Genomic DNA, 20,263 nt, shown 5'->3' on the forward strand with positions numbered 1-20,263 from the left:
TTTACACCTACCCCCGTGTTGGATCCACCACAATGGCTCTGGGCTCACTTAAGTTAGTACTGAAAAGTGTCCTCCTCTTACTCCCATCAGCTGTGGCGACAGAAATGGTCTTGTTTCCTGAATCTGTCCAGTAGATGTTCTTGTGAACCCAATCCATTGCCAGGCCTTCAGGAGAGTTCAAGTGGCTATCAATTAGGACCATTTGCTCAGCTGTGTCGCTGGCTTTGTCTATGTAGGCACTGCGGAGAGGAGACAAAATTATCACCGTATTTATTTAGGGAGGTGGAGGAAAGGCCACCTTTATGCAGAAGGAAAGGAAAAGAGTTGCAAACAAGGCATGAAACTTCACCATTAGGATCATGATAGGATAATTCTGCATCCCCAGTTTGACATTCTACAATGAGAAAAGCCATACTAAAAAAGGGAAAGCTTATTCATCAAATAAACATATTATGCACATTTGCATGTTCCTGGATAGGGGCAGCTCTCAACATGCACAGTTGTTTCTACCGGCCAGCTCTTCCATTCTTGAGAAATGGTTTGATAAGGAAAGACTGTTTAGCAGCAGGACAGAGGCAGCTACTGCTTCTGGTGCTTTCCCCCAAAGCCCAACTTGCAGGGGGAAATAGCACTTTTCTTTTTCCTTCTCAAGAAGAAGGAAAGGTAGTTTTGCTCTGAATTGTGGTTTTTCATAAATTGCCAGACATGCCTCACTGTTCTCTTGCAGAAAACAAGTGGGGATGGAGGGGAGAGACATATTCACATCTTCTATATTCCCTACATCCCATGCAGAAAATAAGTGGTAATTTATTTCTGACTTCCCCCAAATTTTTTTCAGGAGGCAGAAAGGTACAACTAGGTTGTTGTTTTTTTCCTTTTTGTGGAAACAAAACTCTCTTGTCTTTCCTCCACAGAGAACAAGGAAGAAAGGTGAGGTGGCTTTCATCCTGTTGTACTTTCCTGGAGCTTATGTCTATATCAGGCCCACCTAGATCTGGCACACCTGGTCCAGCATCCTGTTCTCACAGTAGCCAACCAGAGCCCTGTGGGAAACCTTAAAAGAGGATCTGAACAAAACAGCACTCTCCCCTCCTGCAGTTTCCAGCAACTGGCATTCAGAAGCATTACCGTCGTTGACCATGGAGACAGAGCATAGTTATCATGGCTAACAGCCATCAATAACTTATCCTCCATGAATTTGTCTTATCCTCATTTAAAGTCATCCAATTGGTGGCCATCCCAATTGGTGGGTGAAGACGTATGTTCTTTTATCTGTCCCTGTTCCAACATTCCTCTTCCTTGGATATCTATGAATTCTAGTGTTATAAGACAGGGAGAATAACCGTTCTCTACCCATTTTCTCCAGTGTCTTGCTGCTTCTGCCCCCTGCAGAATTCCAATGGGAAGGGGAAGTTGGACCCTTCTTTTCTCCATGGAGAGTGGGGGGGAAGAGGGGCGCTTTATCTCCCTTCCTGTTGAAGGAGAAGCAAGCAGCAATAACAATATACAGCTGATGGTTTCTGCAAAAGCAGAACTTAGGGCATGAAAATCACCTCTCCTCCTCCATCCCTATGCAGAAAAATAGAAGTGTAGCTTATTTGTTGAAGGCAACAAAAGTCAGCTGCCCATGCCATGGGCTTCAAATGGGCACCGATGGAAAAACAACAGCAATAACCATAACCAAGTATAGCTATAAAGCTCAGGGCAAAACTGTTACAGTTGCTGGTAATGAGGAGAATAAACCCTTGGCAATAAAAGAAGCCTGAAAGATATTTGCTGCCGGTACGGTATAGGAGAAGTGCAATGTTAAATAATTATCCAGGTTTTAAAGGGCAGATCCTAGCTTTGTCCTTTACTATACATTTTGCAAGGTTCACAGTTTATAGAGCAAGTCTCCCTTCCACCACATTTCTGCTGGCTCTTTCTTTTTTGTAGGCTCCATCACTCTCTTTGAATCCCCAGCCAGCTATTTCAGTGTTATTAACTGGCCATATCTTAGAAAAGCTTCCTCTTCTCCGGGAGTTGGCTTGCTGATCTTTGAAATCACCTTTCCTAGTCTGCAGGTCACAGTGAACCTGCCTCTGATTATTAGCTGGAAACAAGCATGAGGAACTACAGATGGTGCAGCAGGGGGCAATAGTAATTCAGATCTGAGCGCCTAAGAGAGAAGGTCAGCTTTGTTGCAGCAAGCAAATGCTGTTTCACTGTGTAATTAGACACAGTCTCAGCACATGCATCTGGGCGTTGCACCCCAAAGGCACACAGATGCACACTTTCAACAGGCACATTTCCGATGCCACACTGAAGAGGGGGAAAAATCAGAGTTCTGAAAGACCTTGCAATTAAGTTGACATAAGACGTGGCCATTTGGGAAGCCAAATGAGATCCCCGCACCTGTATATTTTCCTGTAGAATAAATCACACCAGTATATCCTGTTTGTTGCCACCTCCACGTCCAAAGCAACCACGTTCTTCAGCATGGGGATGATGCGAGAGTAGTCCCTTTTCACCAAGTCTATCTTGCGCACTTCATGACGATTTGTGAAAACCAAATACGGGCTCTTCCCTGCATGGAACAGAACTCCGAAAGTTACTTTATTTTATTCTTTTAAGCAGCTTACAAGATAGCATAGCTCTCTGGTGCAGAGTTAGATCTCACTTCTGTTGCTTTGTCATAAGAGCCTGTCTGAGCTGGAAGGAAAATAGAAGCTTTGGGAGTATCTGAAACTGGCTAGAACAACAGGAAGGATCAGTAGTGGCTGCTGTTCTTACCGGCACTAGCAAGTCACATTTGCTGTAGCTAAGTGGCCACTCACACATTATTTCTCTCCACTTGGCAGATGGAAGAGTCACTCACACACCTGAACACTTGGAGGATTGGGAACATTGCATTAAGAGCAACACAGGAATCTCCCCTGCAGTGAAATCTGTCTATTAAAAAATAAAATCAAGGGCAAGTTTCATGAAATATTGGCTGAAATATTTCATGAAAATGGAAGACAAAGCTTCCAAACTCATCATTGCAGCTGTGCTGGAAGAAAATGAGAGGAGTGCATGACCTGGGGGTGGGAGCTAGGCTTATTTCCATCATGATATTCTATGGTTTATCATGAGGTCCTAATGCAGACAATGTTCCACAATTAGATTTTTCTATCATTAAAAATTTAGAAAGAAAACACTTCAAACAACCATTATTATATCTAGTTACTGAAGAAATAATAGGGAGATCCCCCCCCCCATCTAGATCAAAGGGGCAGGTCTAGAGAATGAATCTAAGATGGAATCAAGGCATTTAGGAAGGAGTACAGATTCTATTACAGCATATTGAGCTTGTATTTTGCACAATTTGTATACGGTGTTTGTTTGATAATGTGTGGTTTGCTATGCCTAATAAAGGATATTTTAGTATACAGCATATGTTGACTACCACCTCACAGATAATGTGAAAGCAAGAGGGTAGCTTGATGAAAACAAATTCTATATACCTTGCAAAGAAAACTAAACGTTGTAAGAATTCATTTTAGAATTCTGCAAGTAACAATTCATTCATTAGGTTTTCCTTTGCAAGTACATGGAACAGCAGTTCCTGCCGGTTTCTGTAGAAATGTAGCATGTGAATTAGTCCAAACGGAGCTGTTTGCATCCTCTAGATTATAGAACAAGCACTTTCCTTCCACTTTGCAAACTGAGCCATCTATCATGTTTGACTTTTGAGCAATCACCTCAACAGAGTTACTTGTCAATTCTACTTGTGCGTCCTCAAGCCTGCACCTGGCTTTCTATGGATCATGCAGAATGGATTAGAGCATTTCCTTACCTACAGCTTTGCAGTTTTTGGACAGAGTGTCCATCTCGTAACCCTCATAGCATTCGCATTTATAGTCTCCCTTGTAGTTGATGCAGATCTGGCTACAAGCGTCGGGATTCTCACATTCATCTATGTCTGGAAGGGAAGTTTAAAAATCATCAGTAACTTGTAATTAAGCCCATCAGGATGTGGAGTGAGCCTGGAGCGACTATAATTATGTGCTGCTGTACAGAGAAACACAAAGAGCTGCTGCTTCTATGCAAATTACCTCCACATGTTTTCTTGTCGAGAAGCTTGTATCCAGGAGGACACTCACACTCATAGCCAATCTTCAAATCTCTGCATATGTGGGAGCAGCCGCCATTGTTGAGTGCACATTCATTCACTCCTAGAAGAGAGGTATGGGCTATTTAGACTTAACAAAAGGTTCAGTCCTAAGGCTGCAAATTTCAAAAAAGACCAGAATTATTATATATTAACAGGTATCACTGATGGCATTCCCTCAGTATAAGATGTCCTAAACAGAAATAGCCACCAAATCTCTTTTTCCCCAGAGCAGCAATTTGAATGGAAGACCTGTTCACAGAACTTTGCCTTAACGTCTATCTCCTTGTCCAAATTTTTATTGTTTGTTTATGATCTGTTATACAGTGGTACCTCTAGTTACCAACTTAATTCGTTCCGGAGGTCCGTTCTTAACCTGAAACTGATCTTAACCTGAAGCACCACTTTAGCTAATGGGGCCTCCTGCTGCCGCCGCATCGCCGGAGCACGATTTCTGTTCTCATCCTGAAGCAAAGTTCTTAACCCGAGGTACTATTTCTGGGTTAGCGGAGTCTGTAATCTGAAGCGTATGCAACCTGAAGTGTATGTAACCCGAGGTACCACTGTATGCTAAGTAAGCCAAAGCAGAGGGATGGAACTTTTAAATAATAAGCAAGTTAGCAAAAAAACAAACATCTACTCATCACACTGATGACCAGTGGTGGGAAACCTATTAGCCCTCCAGATGAGTTTTTATAGTTATTTCATAGAAATCATCACTGTTTTTGGCAAGAAACAGTCCCAAAGCTGTGTACAATGGTAATAAAGCAGCATACACAACTAAATTAAAATGAATTTCACACATTACAATACAACTAAAACAATACAGTACACAGCCTAGCCCTAAGGCACTATTAGTACTCCCAACGGCCTGGGGAGAAGATGGGTAGTAACTAGGTGACATTGCTGTCTGCTCTTCTATGGGAAATGAATTTTAGAGTTGGGGAGCAATCACCAAGAAGGCCATGTCTCACATTCCAAGACAATGAGCAAAAGAAGTCAGTGAGACTGCAAGCAAGGTCCCCTTGATCATTTTCAGTGATGGCTGGTATGGGGAGAGGCTGCTGCATCAAATGCCCAGGTCCCAAGTTGTCCAGTGCTTTAAATATCAAGGTAACACCTTGAATTGGGCCAGTTAACATATAGGCAGCCACGGCACAAGGTAAGTGTAAGATGGCTACTCCACAGGGTGCCTGCGAAAACTCCAGCAGCAGCATTCTGCAAAATAGATGCAGTTTTTGCACCTGAAATTTCTGGTGTCCTCTGTCCCAGTCTGGCACTCTAACCAACTACACTGTGAATTAACTAAGCCAATCTATGTCAGTTTTTCCATTTGAGGAACGCAATGGAAGGAGGAACAAAGGAACTCTGCAGTTCCAGATACCCTGCCAGTAATAATCCTGTCTAACCCTGACAACTTGTAGGGGGTGGGGTGGGGTGGGGGGAGTCCAGACCATTTGTTCCCCCATTGGCAGGAGCTGAAATTGAAAATCCACTACAATTTTATCCTGGCAACTCTAAACTGCTGAGGGGGTTGAAGGAGGTCATTTCAATGCCCGAAACAACATTTCGCTTGCCATTTCAATTAACCTACACAAAGTGAGGAACAATGTTTTCTTCCTAGTGTGGGATTTGCTGTACAGTTCAATGTAGGAATCCCGCAGTAAGAAGATTTGTTGGGACCAGTCTGAATCTAAGACATGAGGGGGGAAAGCTGCTGATGCATTTTCTCTCTGAGCCTCGCTGTCCAACTACCGGTCTTTTCATGAATGCAGTTATTTAGTGGGTAAGACGTGACCATTGGAAGAAAATGTAACAGGCAGAAAACACTGCACTGTAAAGATTTCCACAACAGTTTTGGTGCAGCATTCTCACCCTATCTGAACAGAAATGTTACAGTTAACAATGTTACTAACAGGAGGAAGTTCACAGAGACCAGAACAGTCCCTCAGATTATGATGGTGGGTGCATGTTGTCTGCTATCCATTGTTTAGATTGATCTTGCTGTGACTATTGGCTAGATTGGACATTAGCCAATTAGGCCATACACATAGTGAAACACTACTGAAGGTTACTGGAACGTGAAGAAGGTCTTCAATATTAATTGTTGTTTTTGTTTACAGTAGGTCGTTGCAGCATATTATGCCAAGTTCTATAACCATCTCACTGAAACGAGGAGAATGACAGGTTTACTCAACGTAGCCTACGCCACATCTGTTAAAGCAGTCTTGCTTCTGCAACTCACTCTCATGTCTCAAACTGGGTGTATATCAAGTGCCCCAGCAGGTGCAATGACCAATACAAAACCTTTGAACTGAAAAAGTCATGCCTCTGGGCTCTTGACACTGTTGTCAAACGGTACGATTAACACCAAATCTGAAACACTGGGATGACTTGTGGGAGTGCTCATGCGCCTGGAAATAAATAATGTTGGAGGTCTTATTCAGAGGTTAGCAAGGAGAACAGAGGAACTCCTCATCTCTGCCTCAGGGCTTGTCTCTGCACTTAGGGCTTGTCCACACTTGAGCATTTGGCTGTTTAACTGCTTTTCTCCCATTCAAATTAGACCAGAGTAGTCCACAGATGTATTTGAATTTATAAATGAGGAACAACTTTGATCTTGCCCTTTCATACCAGCAGGCGTTCTCTTTTGTGTTTGTCCTGCTTTCTAATGTGCTGATTCTATTATGCCAATTAAGTACAGACAGGGCATATGCATAGATAGCACACAGACCTTGTGTGTGTGGTTTGGTGTGTTTTTTAGAAAATATTGTACGCAATGTGCAATTGCGGCATAGATCGTATAACAGCATTATGATTTTTGCAGTTTTATTTTCCATCTCTTTGTAATTTGCAAGTAATCATGCTGCTGTATTCCGGACCAACTCAAGCTTCTGAATAGTTATCAAGGATAATCAATGTCAAGTGCATTACAACAGTCCCATATTGAGGATGTCCAGGCACACATGACTGCGGCAAGGTCTCCACCTCCCAAGAGAAGGTGCAGCCAAATGTGGAAAAAGGTACTTTGGATGAGCATTACTACCTGGCCGTCCAGAAGCACAAGCAAATCCAAGAATACCCCCAAATACCCCTGACACAATTCAGAACAGATGGTACATACAATTGCTAAGCCATCTCTGACTTTTCTGGGCTGAGCTTCAGCTTGTGGACTGAGCTTTTGAGCTTTTCTGGACTGAGCTTCAGCTTGTCAAGCTTCAGCTTGAGCCAACCACTCTACAGTGGTTAAGAGCGGTAGTCTTGCAATCTGGGGAACCGGGTTCGTGTCTCCACTCCTCCACATGCAGCTGCTGGGTGACCTTGGGCTAGTCACACTTCTCTCAGCCCCACTCACCTCACAGAGTGTTTGTTGTGGGGGGAGGAGGGGAAAGGAGATTGTTAGCCACTTTGAGACTCCTTCAAGTAGTGATAAAGTGGGATATCAAATCCAAACTCCTCTTCTTCTCACCCAGCCCAACAGCAGGGGTATGGAACTGAGGTGGTGTCCAGCTACCACCACCTCTGACCATTGGCCATGCCAGCGAGGGCAGATGGAAACTGGGTCCAAGGGTCCCAATTCCTGCACTAAGATAATCCTTACCGAAGCCAAATAAGGCAGACTTGCTGTTGCCCAGAAACAGAAACTGGGGTAAAAAGGTGAAACCAGGGGGCCAAGGCACAGAGGAATGTTCTACACAGCACCTTATCACTGATGCTAAATAAATAATAAATAACCAGAGGCTTCAAGATGTCACAAAAACAAACAGTAGTAAAAACAGCCATAATGGTAAGATTCAGTCTGTTCAATCCCCTTCTTGACAATGTATTCAGAGAGAATCTGATTCTGTTCGTGGCCAGAGTGTATTCAGCAGCGTTAACAGTTCAGTCATGTCCACATCAATAAGAATAGCTTTGTTTGATCATCCTAGAAAGAGATCTTATACTTTCTCTGCTCTAAGGGAACACGCTATTCTGAATTCATGATCACTTGTCAATAAAAAAACATGCCAAAAGAGACGACTCTGTTGGTGAATATTATTCAGTCAATACATATTTGGCTTATTTAACGATGTGATCAGGATTCTGCTATTTTTGAATACACCTCTAAGTCACAGATAACTGAATTATTCCTATACCTTAATGACATTTGCCCAGCGCCTCATCACTCAGAGCTTTTATAATGAGTTTACGTGACACATTTTTATGGAAAGAATCAGCTGCTATTCTTCCATGGAGGCCTTTTCTTATAAACACAGCCTTGCTGAGTGCAATCAAAATAAAGGATGCATTTGCACAGTCCCATTCAGCTGCCAACACCTCTCACATGGTGTGGGAGAAGGTAAGCCTCCTGCCCCTAACAACTTCATGCATATCAGTGATGCCCATGTAGGTATATGCTGTTGTGGATGCCTGACTTGTGTGGTCCTTAGGAAAGAGTAGTGGGGCTTGTGTAAATAATGCCCTGCGTGGAGCTGTGTGTGACATTATCTGTGAACTGGAGAGTGGGCCATGTTTGCCCACTTCTCTACCACATGTATGCTGTCAATACCTGGGTGCACATCTGAAGCAACATCGTGGGAAGGGTGTTTCCAGCTACCCCACCCCTTGCCCTTGGAAGTCTTCTAAGAAGCTGCAGCAGGAGAGGGACACTGAACAACATCACAGAAGGGGTGTTCCTAGGACTAAGGTGAAGCTCGGGACTGCACTATTTTTGCTATTGGACACTGCATGCTGTTTAAGTAACCCAGAGGTCGGCAAACTAAGGCTCGTGGGCCAGATCAGGCCCAACTGCCCTCTGGATCTGGCCCGTGGACGGTCCTGGAATCGCCGCTTGGATTGGCATGATCATTCGGGCTGCGCCATTTTTTTTGCAATTTTTTTTGGGCACCATTCTTCCCCCCCCATGGCGGTGCCTCCTCCCTCTTCATGGCTTCTCCCTGCCCTGCGGAGGAAGGGAGCGTGCCAGCAGCCAGCCAATCCGAAGGCTCGCCACCCATGCGCTGAGGCATGGCTCAGACTCGCCACCTACCCGCCGGCCTCTCCGACCATGGCCGCGCTGTGGGCATCATGGTGGGCGCATCGTCATGGCAGCATTGTGGGGTGGAGCTTGGCGTGCCTGCTGGCCCCACGCCTGGCACCCAGGAAAGCTGGTGACCCGGAAAGGAGAGGTGCCACTGCCACCACCAGCTCCCAATCGCAGGCAGAGCAGTGGAGGAGGTAGGAAAGGGAGGAGAGGGGTTGGGGGAGAGAGGGAAGCCCCCATCCACTGTGTGCGTTGTGTGTGCACACAGTCTGGCCTGCCACTGAGGGGCTGTGAACCGGCCCCCTCCTAAAAAAGTTTGCTGATCCCTGAAGTAACCATATTATATTTATGGTATTGAAATGTATTTTTTTTGGGGGGGGGTATTATTATATTTGCTATTCTTTTGCTACATTATTCCTATGCCATTGTTTTGCTATATTATTGTGAAATTGTTTTGGTAGTGTTTGTTTGAAATGCATTCCTGTTTTCTTTCTTGTAACCAGTGTTGAGCATGATTTCGTTTGGGCAAAAAAGGCATACAAATAAAATGTATGAAAGAATGAATTGAGCCTGTGTGTTGACTTCACGCCACCCATCTATAAGACCTAACTGTAAGAGAAAGGTGAACATTCACATAAACCTTGTCTTATACTTTACGATAGCTACAACAAATAATTAGCATCAGCAAGAGGTCAGGAGACGAGGGAAATTCATATCATGTGTGAGTTCAAACCTCTTTGCAATCAACCTGGATTTATTTCCTGGTGTGACAGAGCATTTCCTCAGAACAATGCCCGGCCTATTAGATTCCAGTTCCTTTTGTACCCATGCAATAGACACACAAACAAGGTGGGCAGAAAAACTACATTAGGCACATCACCCAGCAGCCATATGCCCCTGTTCTGACGGCCCTAAGCAGACAGAGGATGTGAGGGATTGTTAAAACAGGGATTGTTAAAATAAAGAAGAGTAGTGTACTGTACCACATGCTTTCAGGGGCTCGTCAGACCAGTCCCTGCAGTCTCTGTGCGAATCGCACACCTTGACTTCCTCTATGCACTCTCCACTCTTACACTGAAACTTGGTGGGATTCTCGCACGCCGCTTCTGTTGCGTCAGGCAAGGGAGGGAAAGCAGATGACGTTAAATTAGGCACGTGAAAATGAAGAAAGGACATCAAGATGCAAGCGGAGGAAATTTAGAAGAAATGGGATGGGATTAGGCAATGGGGTATTTAGCTGCAACGTGTGACAAAAGCAAAGCCTACTAAAGTATTTTTTGGGCGGGGGGTATTTCCCTGAGGAAGCCTCATTGTTGGTTGGTCTAGAAGTTCACAGCGAGGAGCAGCTGAGTCCTGAAAAACGGACTAGATGCCATCTCTAGCATCTATGTGAGCTTTTCCAGAGCAACGGTTTCTGCTATACCCCATACAAGGACACCGATTGCACCTACCGTTAACGCAGCCAGCCTCATCACTGTTGTCAGGGCAGTCATGCACTTTGTTGCACTGTTTGGCTCCATGGATGCAAGTCCCATCGCCACACTGGAACTCATCAGGGCTGCAGGTCACCAGAGCTTGGGTGGAGGGGGAAGGAATAAAAATTAACACACTTCTGAATATTTTGACACAAGTTTTCTGCCTCAGTGTTAATGCTGTTTTTATTGTAATTAATTCTATCTTCTTTTTACAGTGGTACCTCTAGTTACCAACTTAATTCATTCCAGAGGTCTGTTCTTAACCTGAAACTGTTCTTAACTAGAGGCGTGCTTTTGCTAATGGGGCCTCTTGCTGCCGCTGCGCTGCCGGCACACAATTTTCATTCTCATCCTGGGGCAAAGTTCTCATCTTGAGGTAACTCTTCCAGGTTAGCGGAGTTTGTAACCTGAAGCGTTTGTAACCTGAGGCGTTTGTGACTTGAGGTACCACTGTACTTTGTGAGTTGCCTTGGATAGACTAGTCCTAAAGAGCAGGACTTAAATAAACGAAAACTTGAATAAAACAAAATAAACAGTTCTGTTTCTAGCCGTAGTCTCTGGGTTCTAGAATTCATTGCCAGTTGACCTCTGGAAAGCTACTGCACTCCCATCCATTGGAAAGGACCTAAGGTAATTATTTTCTTCAGGTAACCAATATGTGAATCATATTTTTATTGCTGCACTGTTATTAGAAAAGGAACAGTTAGAGGAATTGTGTTTTTATATTTTGGGCTGAGTGGGTGCTTTTTTATTATTGCTGGTCATTTGGCACTGTGAGCGATTTGTAGAAATTATCTTGCATTTCACGTTGCTGTTTATATTCTTTATTCTTTTGAAGTTTCTTCCGTGGGGACTGGCACCATTGCTCACCACACTAGAATTCAGTGTGTCATACATGGGGAGAGGGACTTGCCCAATTCTGACCTCACAGCCATTCAGTTATGGAGGTTAGGCTGAAAGAGGGTGAATAGCCCAGGGCCACTCAGTGAGCTTGGATGGCTGAGCATGGATTTTCTTTCATTACTTCCTCCTTATTCAATTTTCAATGCCAACAAAAATACATACATACTTATACTGAGATGTGGGGGACAGATTCATAAATACATATCTAAAAGAAGAAAATTCTTAAAAGTTCACCAGTGTGAGAAAACAGAGGCTGTGAAAAAACAAGCAAACTGTCAACTGAACAGGAAGTGAGTGGTGAAATGTTATAAATCATTTTTTAAAATCCTTATGCAGGTACATATAAGAGAAAGGGGGTCTAAAACACCATCAAAAATTATCAATGTCACCCCCCAAAAAAGCATTCCAAATATAGACATATTCTACTGAGGCAGTCTAAATTGTCTTTTTAAAAAGTCCAATACCCTATTCAGTACATTAATTCTCTTTATGGTCTTGACCAGTTTCTTGCTGGGAATGGTTTTCTCAGTAGGCCTTGCTGTTGACAACAGTTCATTCTACCATGGGGAGATATTCTTTTGTCCTAGCTGCTTCCAATCCCTTTTATTCTGGACCTTTTTGCCCAGCAAGATTAATTGTCTCTATCATTTTTTTAAAAAACCTGTCAGTAAAAAACAGCAACAACTGAAGGTTTTAGAGGGTGCAAAACAGCAACCTCCGAGCTGAATTTCAAAGCTTACAGCTGCCGCAGTGTCCCTGAATAAACCTATCTCAAAGCACTCATTTGAGTGCCTCCTCTTTGGGGAACTGCATCCTTATCCTAAATGACAGAAAATCACTGCCATTGAGTTGCTGGAGCAATATGACACAGACACTAATTCATGTGATCCAAGAGCCTCCCGGCAGAATCTCTGCGGCAATTTCGCAAACTGTCCCGGAGATCAGAAATTATGGCTCCTCAATACCCTGGGGCACAGCAAGGAGGCAACAAGCAACAAGCACAGCAGGCACCATAAGGCATGATAACATGATATGGTACAATCCCCCATGCTGGACAAACACACAACAGGGACTCAAGATCACTATGTTGAACCATGCTCTGGCAAGGAAAACTGTTTGCACAATGCTTTATAGTGCTTCTGTTTGTCCTTAGTAAGTTACAAATGCCTCCCAACTCGCCAAAGTGTCAAAACAGGCAAAAGTGTCTTTGTTGAAAGTCAGATGTGGGAGTGCGCCAAGGTTTCCACTCTGTGCTGCATGTTAGCACATCCTTTAAAAAGGACTTTGTGCAATTATCCTATGGGGATTCTTTTTAGATCCAGCAACATGCGGCAGAAAGCACCAGAAAAAGTGGATGTTGCGTTGCGAGGCGCTGTCCTGAACATCTCTGGAATTTTTTTTTCCAAAAGGCACATTTTACATGTTTACCTTCCGACATATGGTACATTAAAGGTAAAGGTACCCCTGCCCGTACGGGCCAGTCTTGACAGACTCTAGGGTTGTGCGCCCATCTCACTCAAGAGGCCGGGGGCCAGCGCTGTCCGGAGACACTTCCGGGTCACGTGGCCAGCGTGACATCGCTGCTCTGGCAAGCCAGAGCTGCACACGGAAACGCCGTTTACCTTCCCGCTAGTAAGCGGTCCCTATTTATCTACTTGCACCCAGGGGTGCTTTCGAACTGCTAGGTTGGCAGGCGCTGGGACCGAACAGCGGGAGCGCACCCCGCTGCAGGGATTCGAACCGCCGACCTTTCGATCGGCAAGCCCTAGGCACTGAGGCTTTAACCCACAGCGCCACCCGCGTATATGGTACATTGGGGAAGTGCAATTTTATCACCGTGCTTTGGATAGGGGACCTACTCTCAAGCACAGCCCTCTTCAAGTTAAGCCACTTTGGCCTCATTGAAGTCAATGGGACTAAGCTAATTCAACGAAAAATCAGCAATTCAAATATTTTGAAAATTGCCACCTTGGGATCTGAGCAGCCATAGAACCAAGCCGGTTCTTATTTGTCCATGACAGCCTGTTAACAATCCATTTAGCCTGTTAATGTGAAGCAATATGGAAACACAAAAAAATAAGGCAGGTTGAAAACTTAGAAGGATGGGACAATGCAGCGTCGTTCTTCACTAACTTGAATCACGGAATGCAAATGCTTGAAGGGTTTGGTGATGAGGTTGTTCTCCTGCTGTATCAGCCAGAAAAACCTACCCGCCAAACTGCTTAGGGCTTCTGTTGCCAGCTGGTAAAATGTGCCATATGGAGGCATTTGGAGTAATTAGTCCAAAGTTGCACGTGAAAATTTGTAGCACAAATGGGAACTGTGAAGAATGCACCTGTACGGGGTTATTTCCAGAGGCTTGCCACACTCATTAAGCATATCAGACCTGCTGCAAGCCCTGCGCTGCTCATATTCAATCCATGCTGATCTCCTGCTTGTCTCCTTAGAGCTATGTCATTAATAGCTGAAACACTCTTTATATTACATTTCATATTGTTCAAACGTAAATGGATTGTATGTCATATGAATAATTTTAAAGGCATGCATGTCTTTAGGGATACTTTGAGTTGCCTTATTCCGAGGGTCTATCTACATCAGCAGTCATTCTCCGGTTATCTTAAGCAAAGGCCTCTTTCAGTACCATCACCTCAGATTATTTCGCAGGAGATGCCACACACAGTGCTCTGTCACTAAGCACATTTTAAGGGATTTAAAAAATATTTAATACTTCTACAGAAACAAGAAATATCACCCACCGAAGCAAACCTTTTCTATTTTTTGGTTCATCTGCTCATCTCCCTTTTTGTTTGTCTGCCAAAGCATTTTTACTATTTATCATAATTAACACATAGCCAGTGCTTTCATTCTTTCAAAGTAATTACAGCAACAAGTGAAAGAACCTGGCCTCAGGACAGATTCAGTTTTAATTCCTGACATCCCTCTATTACGTACACTACAAAGAAGTGTAGTGGGACCAGAGCAGACCTTGTAATGTCAATGTTTTTAAAGGGAATTTTGAACTTTACACAATAAATATGATGGGAAGAATTCAGTATTGCAGTAAAGCAAACATTATGCCAGCTCAAGCATTTCTGTTTGCCCAACCTCCTCAATGCGCAATTCTGGGAGAGGAAAGGGGGAAAGTCTCTTTGTGTTAGCAGGAGCCTTTGTGCTTGCTTCCACTTCTACTAGGTTGAACATGGTCCACAGTACTGGAATGTGTACATGGGAATAAATCTCCAGGAAGAAAAAAATCACTGTGGCCTGCTTCAGACCTGACGGTCTTTGCCCAACAAATCATGGTTTATATGGTTTGTTGGGCCAGGGATGTGCTGCATGCCTGTGGCTTCCTCTCCTCTCTCTTGTGCCTTAATTCAATACTCTCTGTATTATGTTCACATTTGAAAACTGTGGTTTGAGCGCTACGTATACACCAGAATAGCAAGCCACACTCAAACTGTGGTTTGACCATTCCCTGCAAACAAAGATATCAAATCGTGATTTATCAGTTCAATGTCACAGAAAACTGTGGTTTTAACAAACCAGAAGGTATTGAATTAAGGCATGCAAAAAAAGCGAAAAGGAAAGAGAGGAGAGAACATGCAGGCAGAAGGCTTGTTTCTAGCCTACGTCAAAACAAACTCTACCTCTCTTTTAAATCGGAACCAGTGAAGGCAGTGAAGGTCCTGTGTGAGTGCCTGGAGGCGGTTGGAGGATGGATGGCGGCTAATGGATTGAGGTTGAATCCTGACAAGAAAGGAGTACTGTTCTTGGGGGACAGGGGGCGGGCTGGTGTAGAGGACTCCCTGGTCCTGAATGGGGTAACTGTGCCCCTGAAGGACCAGGTGCGTAGCCTGGGAGTCATTTTGGACTCATGGCTGTCCATGGAGGTGCAGGTCAAATCTGTATCCAGGGCAGCTGTCTATCAGCTCCATCTGGTATGCAGGCTGAGACCCTACTTGCCCTTGGACTGTCTCGCTTGAATGGTGCATGCTCTGGTTATCTCCCACTTGGACTATTGCAATGCGCTCTACGTGGGGCTACCTTTGAAGGTGACCCAGAAACTACAACTAATCCAGAATGCAGCACCTAGACTGGTGACTGGGAGTGGCCACTGAGACCATATAACACTGGTCCTGAAAGACCTACATTGCTCCCAGTATGTTTCTGAGCACAATTCAAAGTGATGGTGCTGACCTTTAAAGCCCTAAACGGCCTCGCCCCAGTATACCTGAAGGAGCATCTCCGCCCCCCCATCGTTCTGCCCGGACACTGAGGTCCAGCGCCAAGGGCCTTCTGGCGGTTCCCTCACTGCAAGAAGCAAAGCTACAGGGAACCAGGCAGAGGGCCTTCTTGGTAGTGGCAGCGCCCCTGTGGGACGCCCTCCCACCAGATGTCAAAGAGATAAACAACTACCTGACATTTAGAAGACATCTGAAGGCAGCCCTGATTAGGGAAATTTTTAATGTGTGACATTTTAATGTATTTTTAATATTTGTTAGAAGCCACCCAGAGTGGCTGGGGAGACCCAGCCAGATTCTAGGCTGTTCCTGTTAAGATTCCTTGCCACAATATAGGAAAGAGGTGTCACGAAAACAAGATGGAAGACAAAGATTGGATGGGGTAAATAAGTGGTATATGCAGGAGCCCAAAGGGAGATTTTTAAACCAGAGTTAAATTCCTGAAGGCAGGCATTGCTTAGTTATTGGACTTATTCATATAATATCCAGTGATTTTCACTATAGTTTTGTATGTAAATTGAAAGAGGCTTTCTAAAGGGAACGAAAATATTCAGCCCTCACAGATGGCCTTTCGTCAGCCATCCTGCTTACACGTAGCTGTTAAATGTAAATATTTCATGTCATTCGTGTGTCACAATTATGAATATTTCAGTGAAACATTTTCTCCATTTCCTTCTCTCTCTCCCACAGTCATTGGGTGAATGACCAGCTTAAGCTTTTTAGCATCTGAAAAATGGATGAAACATCCCCAAACATTGCAGCAATCTGTGGAAGGCACAAAGATAACTGGAGAGAAATCCATTATTCAGTAACTTGGGGCCGTGAACACCTCGATGACTTCTGTGAGAGGAGCTTCTATTTTAGCATGCAAAACTTATGCAGCTGTAGATAGCAGTGTTTCTTCAACAGTCGCAGTTCGGGAGCAGAAAAGTATACTGCAAATGCTTTTCTATGGATAGCCTTAACAGAATTAACTAGCCCATCAACTCTGACTGGTTACCCAACTGCCAGGAGAAATGTTATACAGAAGCCGGCAGCATTATCACTTTGCCTAGAACTGGATTTAAGGGCTAATATGTAATTTGATAAATAAGGGTGTAGATTATTATTATAATACAGTGGTACCTTGGTTGTGGAACTTGTTCCCCGAGTCCGTTCGACTCCCAGAACCATTTGAAAACCAAGGCACGGCTTCCGATTGACTGTAGGAACTTCCTGCACTCAATCAGAAGCCATGGAAGCCGTGTCGGACGTTCGGTTTCCGAAAAACGTTCACAAACTGAAACACTCACTTCCGGGTTTGCAGTGTTCAGGAGCCGATTTGTTTGGGAGCCAAGCCGTTTGACAACCAAAGTACCACTGTACTATATACATAGAAAGAAAATGGAAATAATAGTAATTGCAAAACAGTAGCGAAAACACCCCAAATGGGTATAATCCTACAGACTGTATAAAGAAAATGTAAAAAGGAATAAGATGGTGAGAATATTATCATTTCAAGGAAATAATTTATAAAAAGGGAAACCTGAAGCAGGTTCTATCTAAAATACATGCTTTTCTGAAACTGCTGAAATCACATTTGGGTACAAATTGTATGTATTTTGCTGTCTGTGTGTACTCACACACACACACAGTAATAAAGTTTGCTTTTAAAAATATAACATGTTGCTCTTGGGAGCCTGTGGGCTCATTTCTACCATAATAATTTAGCTATCATGGGGCTGCACTTCAGAATTTTTATCTTGAAATAATAACCCGGAGTTTCAGCAACACTATTTTCCTGATTATCTTGGGTGACTCACTGGTCAGTATGGAACAGCAACTGAATCCACTAATGACACCTTATCTTGGGATAAAAGATGCATGAAAGAAGCAGCCCTGGTTTTGCTTGGTGGTGGCAGCTCTTCTGCAACTCACTTCAACCTCTGATTCACTGATTCACACGTAATCATGAAAGGCTGCAGTACTATGCATCTCTGGGAGTAAGACCCTCTGAACTCAGTGAGACGTTACCTCCAAGTAAGCATGCATAGGGCTGGATTGCAAGGGCAATCACTTTAGGATAGATGACCGTTGACAGGCCCACTAAAATACCCCATGAGAAGGATAACTCCCCATGTGCCATTCAATGCCCCATGGACACTTACGACAATCTTGCTCATCCGACTTGTCTTTGCAGTCCTCATCTCCGTCACACTTCCAGTTCAGATGGATGCATTCTCCATTGCCGCACCGGAACTCGTGAGCTGCACAGGTGCTTGTGGCTTGTGGCTTGGCTTTGAAGCCACACTTCTCCGTTGACTCATCAGAATGGTCCTCACAATCAGGCTGATTATCACAGACCCAGATCTCTGGGATGCACAGGCTGTTATTGCACTGGAACTCGTTGGGGTTGCAGGTGAGGGGCGGACACTTCCTCTCGTCACTGCCATCACCACAATCATCGTCACCATCACAGACAAAAATTGTAGCTATGCAGGTCTTGTTGCTGCACTGGAACTCAGTAGGCGAACAGACTGTGGAATAAAAGCAAAAGAGGGGAGTTAGGAGAGCTCAAGCCTACCCAACAGACAGAGTCTTCCATATTTTCAGCGTTTCAGCCTTTCTCCAAAGAGCCATCCAAATTTCTTTTTGTTTCCTATTTCCCAATGGGGGTGGGGATTAACATGCATTTTTATTGCATGCACACGTGTGTATTTTATCACCATTGCCTCCTACTCTGTTCCATTCTGATACTTCCACCTGCTCCTCATTGAAAGAAATAATAGAGATTGCTCTTGCTATCCTCATTCTTATCCACTACCACCAAGGGCAAAGCTATACACCTCTATTTCAGGGACTGGAAGGTCCACACAGTGTACCAACGCCAACCCGATTCATAATGGTAACTACAGAACCAAAGGGTGCACAGCTTCCATGGCCTGCTTCCTGCTCATCAGCAGAGTGAGAGCCGGGGGGAAATCAGCTGCCTGTTTTTCCCAGGGATACTTCTTGCATTCCTGATTGTGTGCTACAGGACTACACAAAGAAGAAGTGGATGAGTCGCAAAGATGGCAAACAAATGGATAAGGGGTATTCAGTTTACTTTACTCCAGGTGATCAGAAGGGTCATAAGATATATCTTGAATATTCAACCAAGGAAAGGTTCATTTTAATACTTCTCTCCTTGCTGGTGCCTGCTAACCCAACAAGAACCCAAAAAGGATGGCATGTCCTGTGCCATCTTTATGTCTGTAGTGAGTGCAAGAGTGTCAAGGGGCTGGGGGAGAAGAGGTGCCTTCAGCTGCACAATGCAATATGCAACTAGGAAGTCAAGAAGTTGCCCCTGCAATGTGCCTTCTCCCCATCAAGAGCATCAAGAGGGGGAGAACACTTCATTTGCTCATGCTCACTCTTCAAAATGAATGCATGGGGGGAAATGGCTTGTTGTCTAGCATTGAGGCTGAGCTAAAGGAAAAAATGGCCAGATGGTCCAAAATCTCTTTCAAGTGTGAAAGCAGCAAGGTGGCAAATCTAACTGGAGTAGTCCAAGAATTGCAGGTCACTATAAAACAGTGAGAGGGAACAACTGTAGAAATTTGGAGGGGGGAAAAGAGCAAATCAGTTGCATAGAATGGCTGGAGATCAGCACTGCAGCCAGTTGGGGAGGCCAGATATCAGAATGCCCCAGTTAAAGACCAGGGGATGACTCAAGTGTGTGCAGGCTTGTTATCTGCACTACAGTATACTCCGCTCTGGCCCTTCATGAGTGCCAATTTCATTCCCCTCCAAACGTAAGTAGATTTCTGAATTTCACAGCATGTCTTGTTTTGAACACATTAAGAGGTATGCATAGGGCAAATGCTCAGTGAGGTACGCAGGGATTTAGCTTCTGAGTTGCACTGATAAGCCCCTTTGCAACACAGTGAAATTTTCTCCTGGAAGTCACCGTGTGGCATTTGCATACAAATGAGAGTTTTCTGAGCTATAAAGTTGGGATTGATATTTTTCTCTCTCCTCCAAGCTCTGCATGCCTGATTCAAAGTTGAACTAGAGGAAGTAGTTCAAATTAAAACTTCCAGGTGCCGTAGTGGCAGGGAACTAATGGTCACTTAGATTACCAAAAGCAAATTCAACCCCCCCCCATCAAGAGATACCATTGAAAACTCTTAATTGTGTGTAATTTGTTTCGCTATTCAGACACACACACACACACACACACACACACACACACACACACACCTCTGCTTCAGCACTTTCAAGGATCCATAGGGAAATGATTACTTTTACAAATTATGCAACATGAAACATCACTCTTGGAAACAAGTTCTTTTAATTGGCGCAAGAGGGCATTTTTTTGTTAACAGTTGAAGTAAACATTGCTTCTCCTGTACCATTCCAGTGAGATCTCACACAGCTTACTAGTAGCTGAGCTAATAACAATATGGAGGATGGGGGTTAAGCTGGAGGAGGCTGTTAAAAAAACCCCCACAACTGGTCCACTGGTCTT

The 20,263-nt window shown here is 44.1% G+C and overlaps 1 protein-coding gene across 3 annotated transcripts in view; it reads right to left on the reverse strand.

Annotated features, from left to right (window-relative positions):
* LRP8 (LDL receptor related protein 8) overlaps positions 1 to 20,263 on the reverse strand; it is a 202,425-nt gene that overhangs the window by 16,709 nt on the left and 165,453 nt on the right. For 2 of the 3 annotated variants that reach the window (XM_083448001.1, XM_083448003.1), the window contains 7 exons: positions 17,922 to 18,290; positions 10,607 to 10,729; positions 10,139 to 10,261; positions 4,077 to 4,196; positions 3,818 to 3,943; positions 2,395 to 2,566; positions 12 to 239 (listed from right to left, as the gene is read on the reverse strand). In XM_083448001.1, coding sequence (XP_083304127.1) covers positions 12 to 239; positions 2,395 to 2,566; positions 3,818 to 3,943; positions 4,077 to 4,196; positions 10,139 to 10,261; positions 10,607 to 10,729; positions 17,922 to 18,290 — 1,261 coding nt within the window. The remainder of the gene's footprint in view (positions 1 to 11; positions 240 to 2,394; positions 2,567 to 3,817; positions 3,944 to 4,076; positions 4,197 to 10,138; positions 10,262 to 10,606; positions 10,730 to 17,921; positions 18,291 to 20,263) is intronic. The other variant, XM_083448002.1, reaches the window with a different exon arrangement.

This window comes from Podarcis tiliguerta (genome assembly GCF_965153285.1).
Source record: "Podarcis tiliguerta genome assembly, chromosome: 6".
Lineage (NCBI taxonomy): Eukaryota > Metazoa > Chordata > Lepidosauria > Squamata > Lacertidae > Podarcis > Podarcis tiliguerta.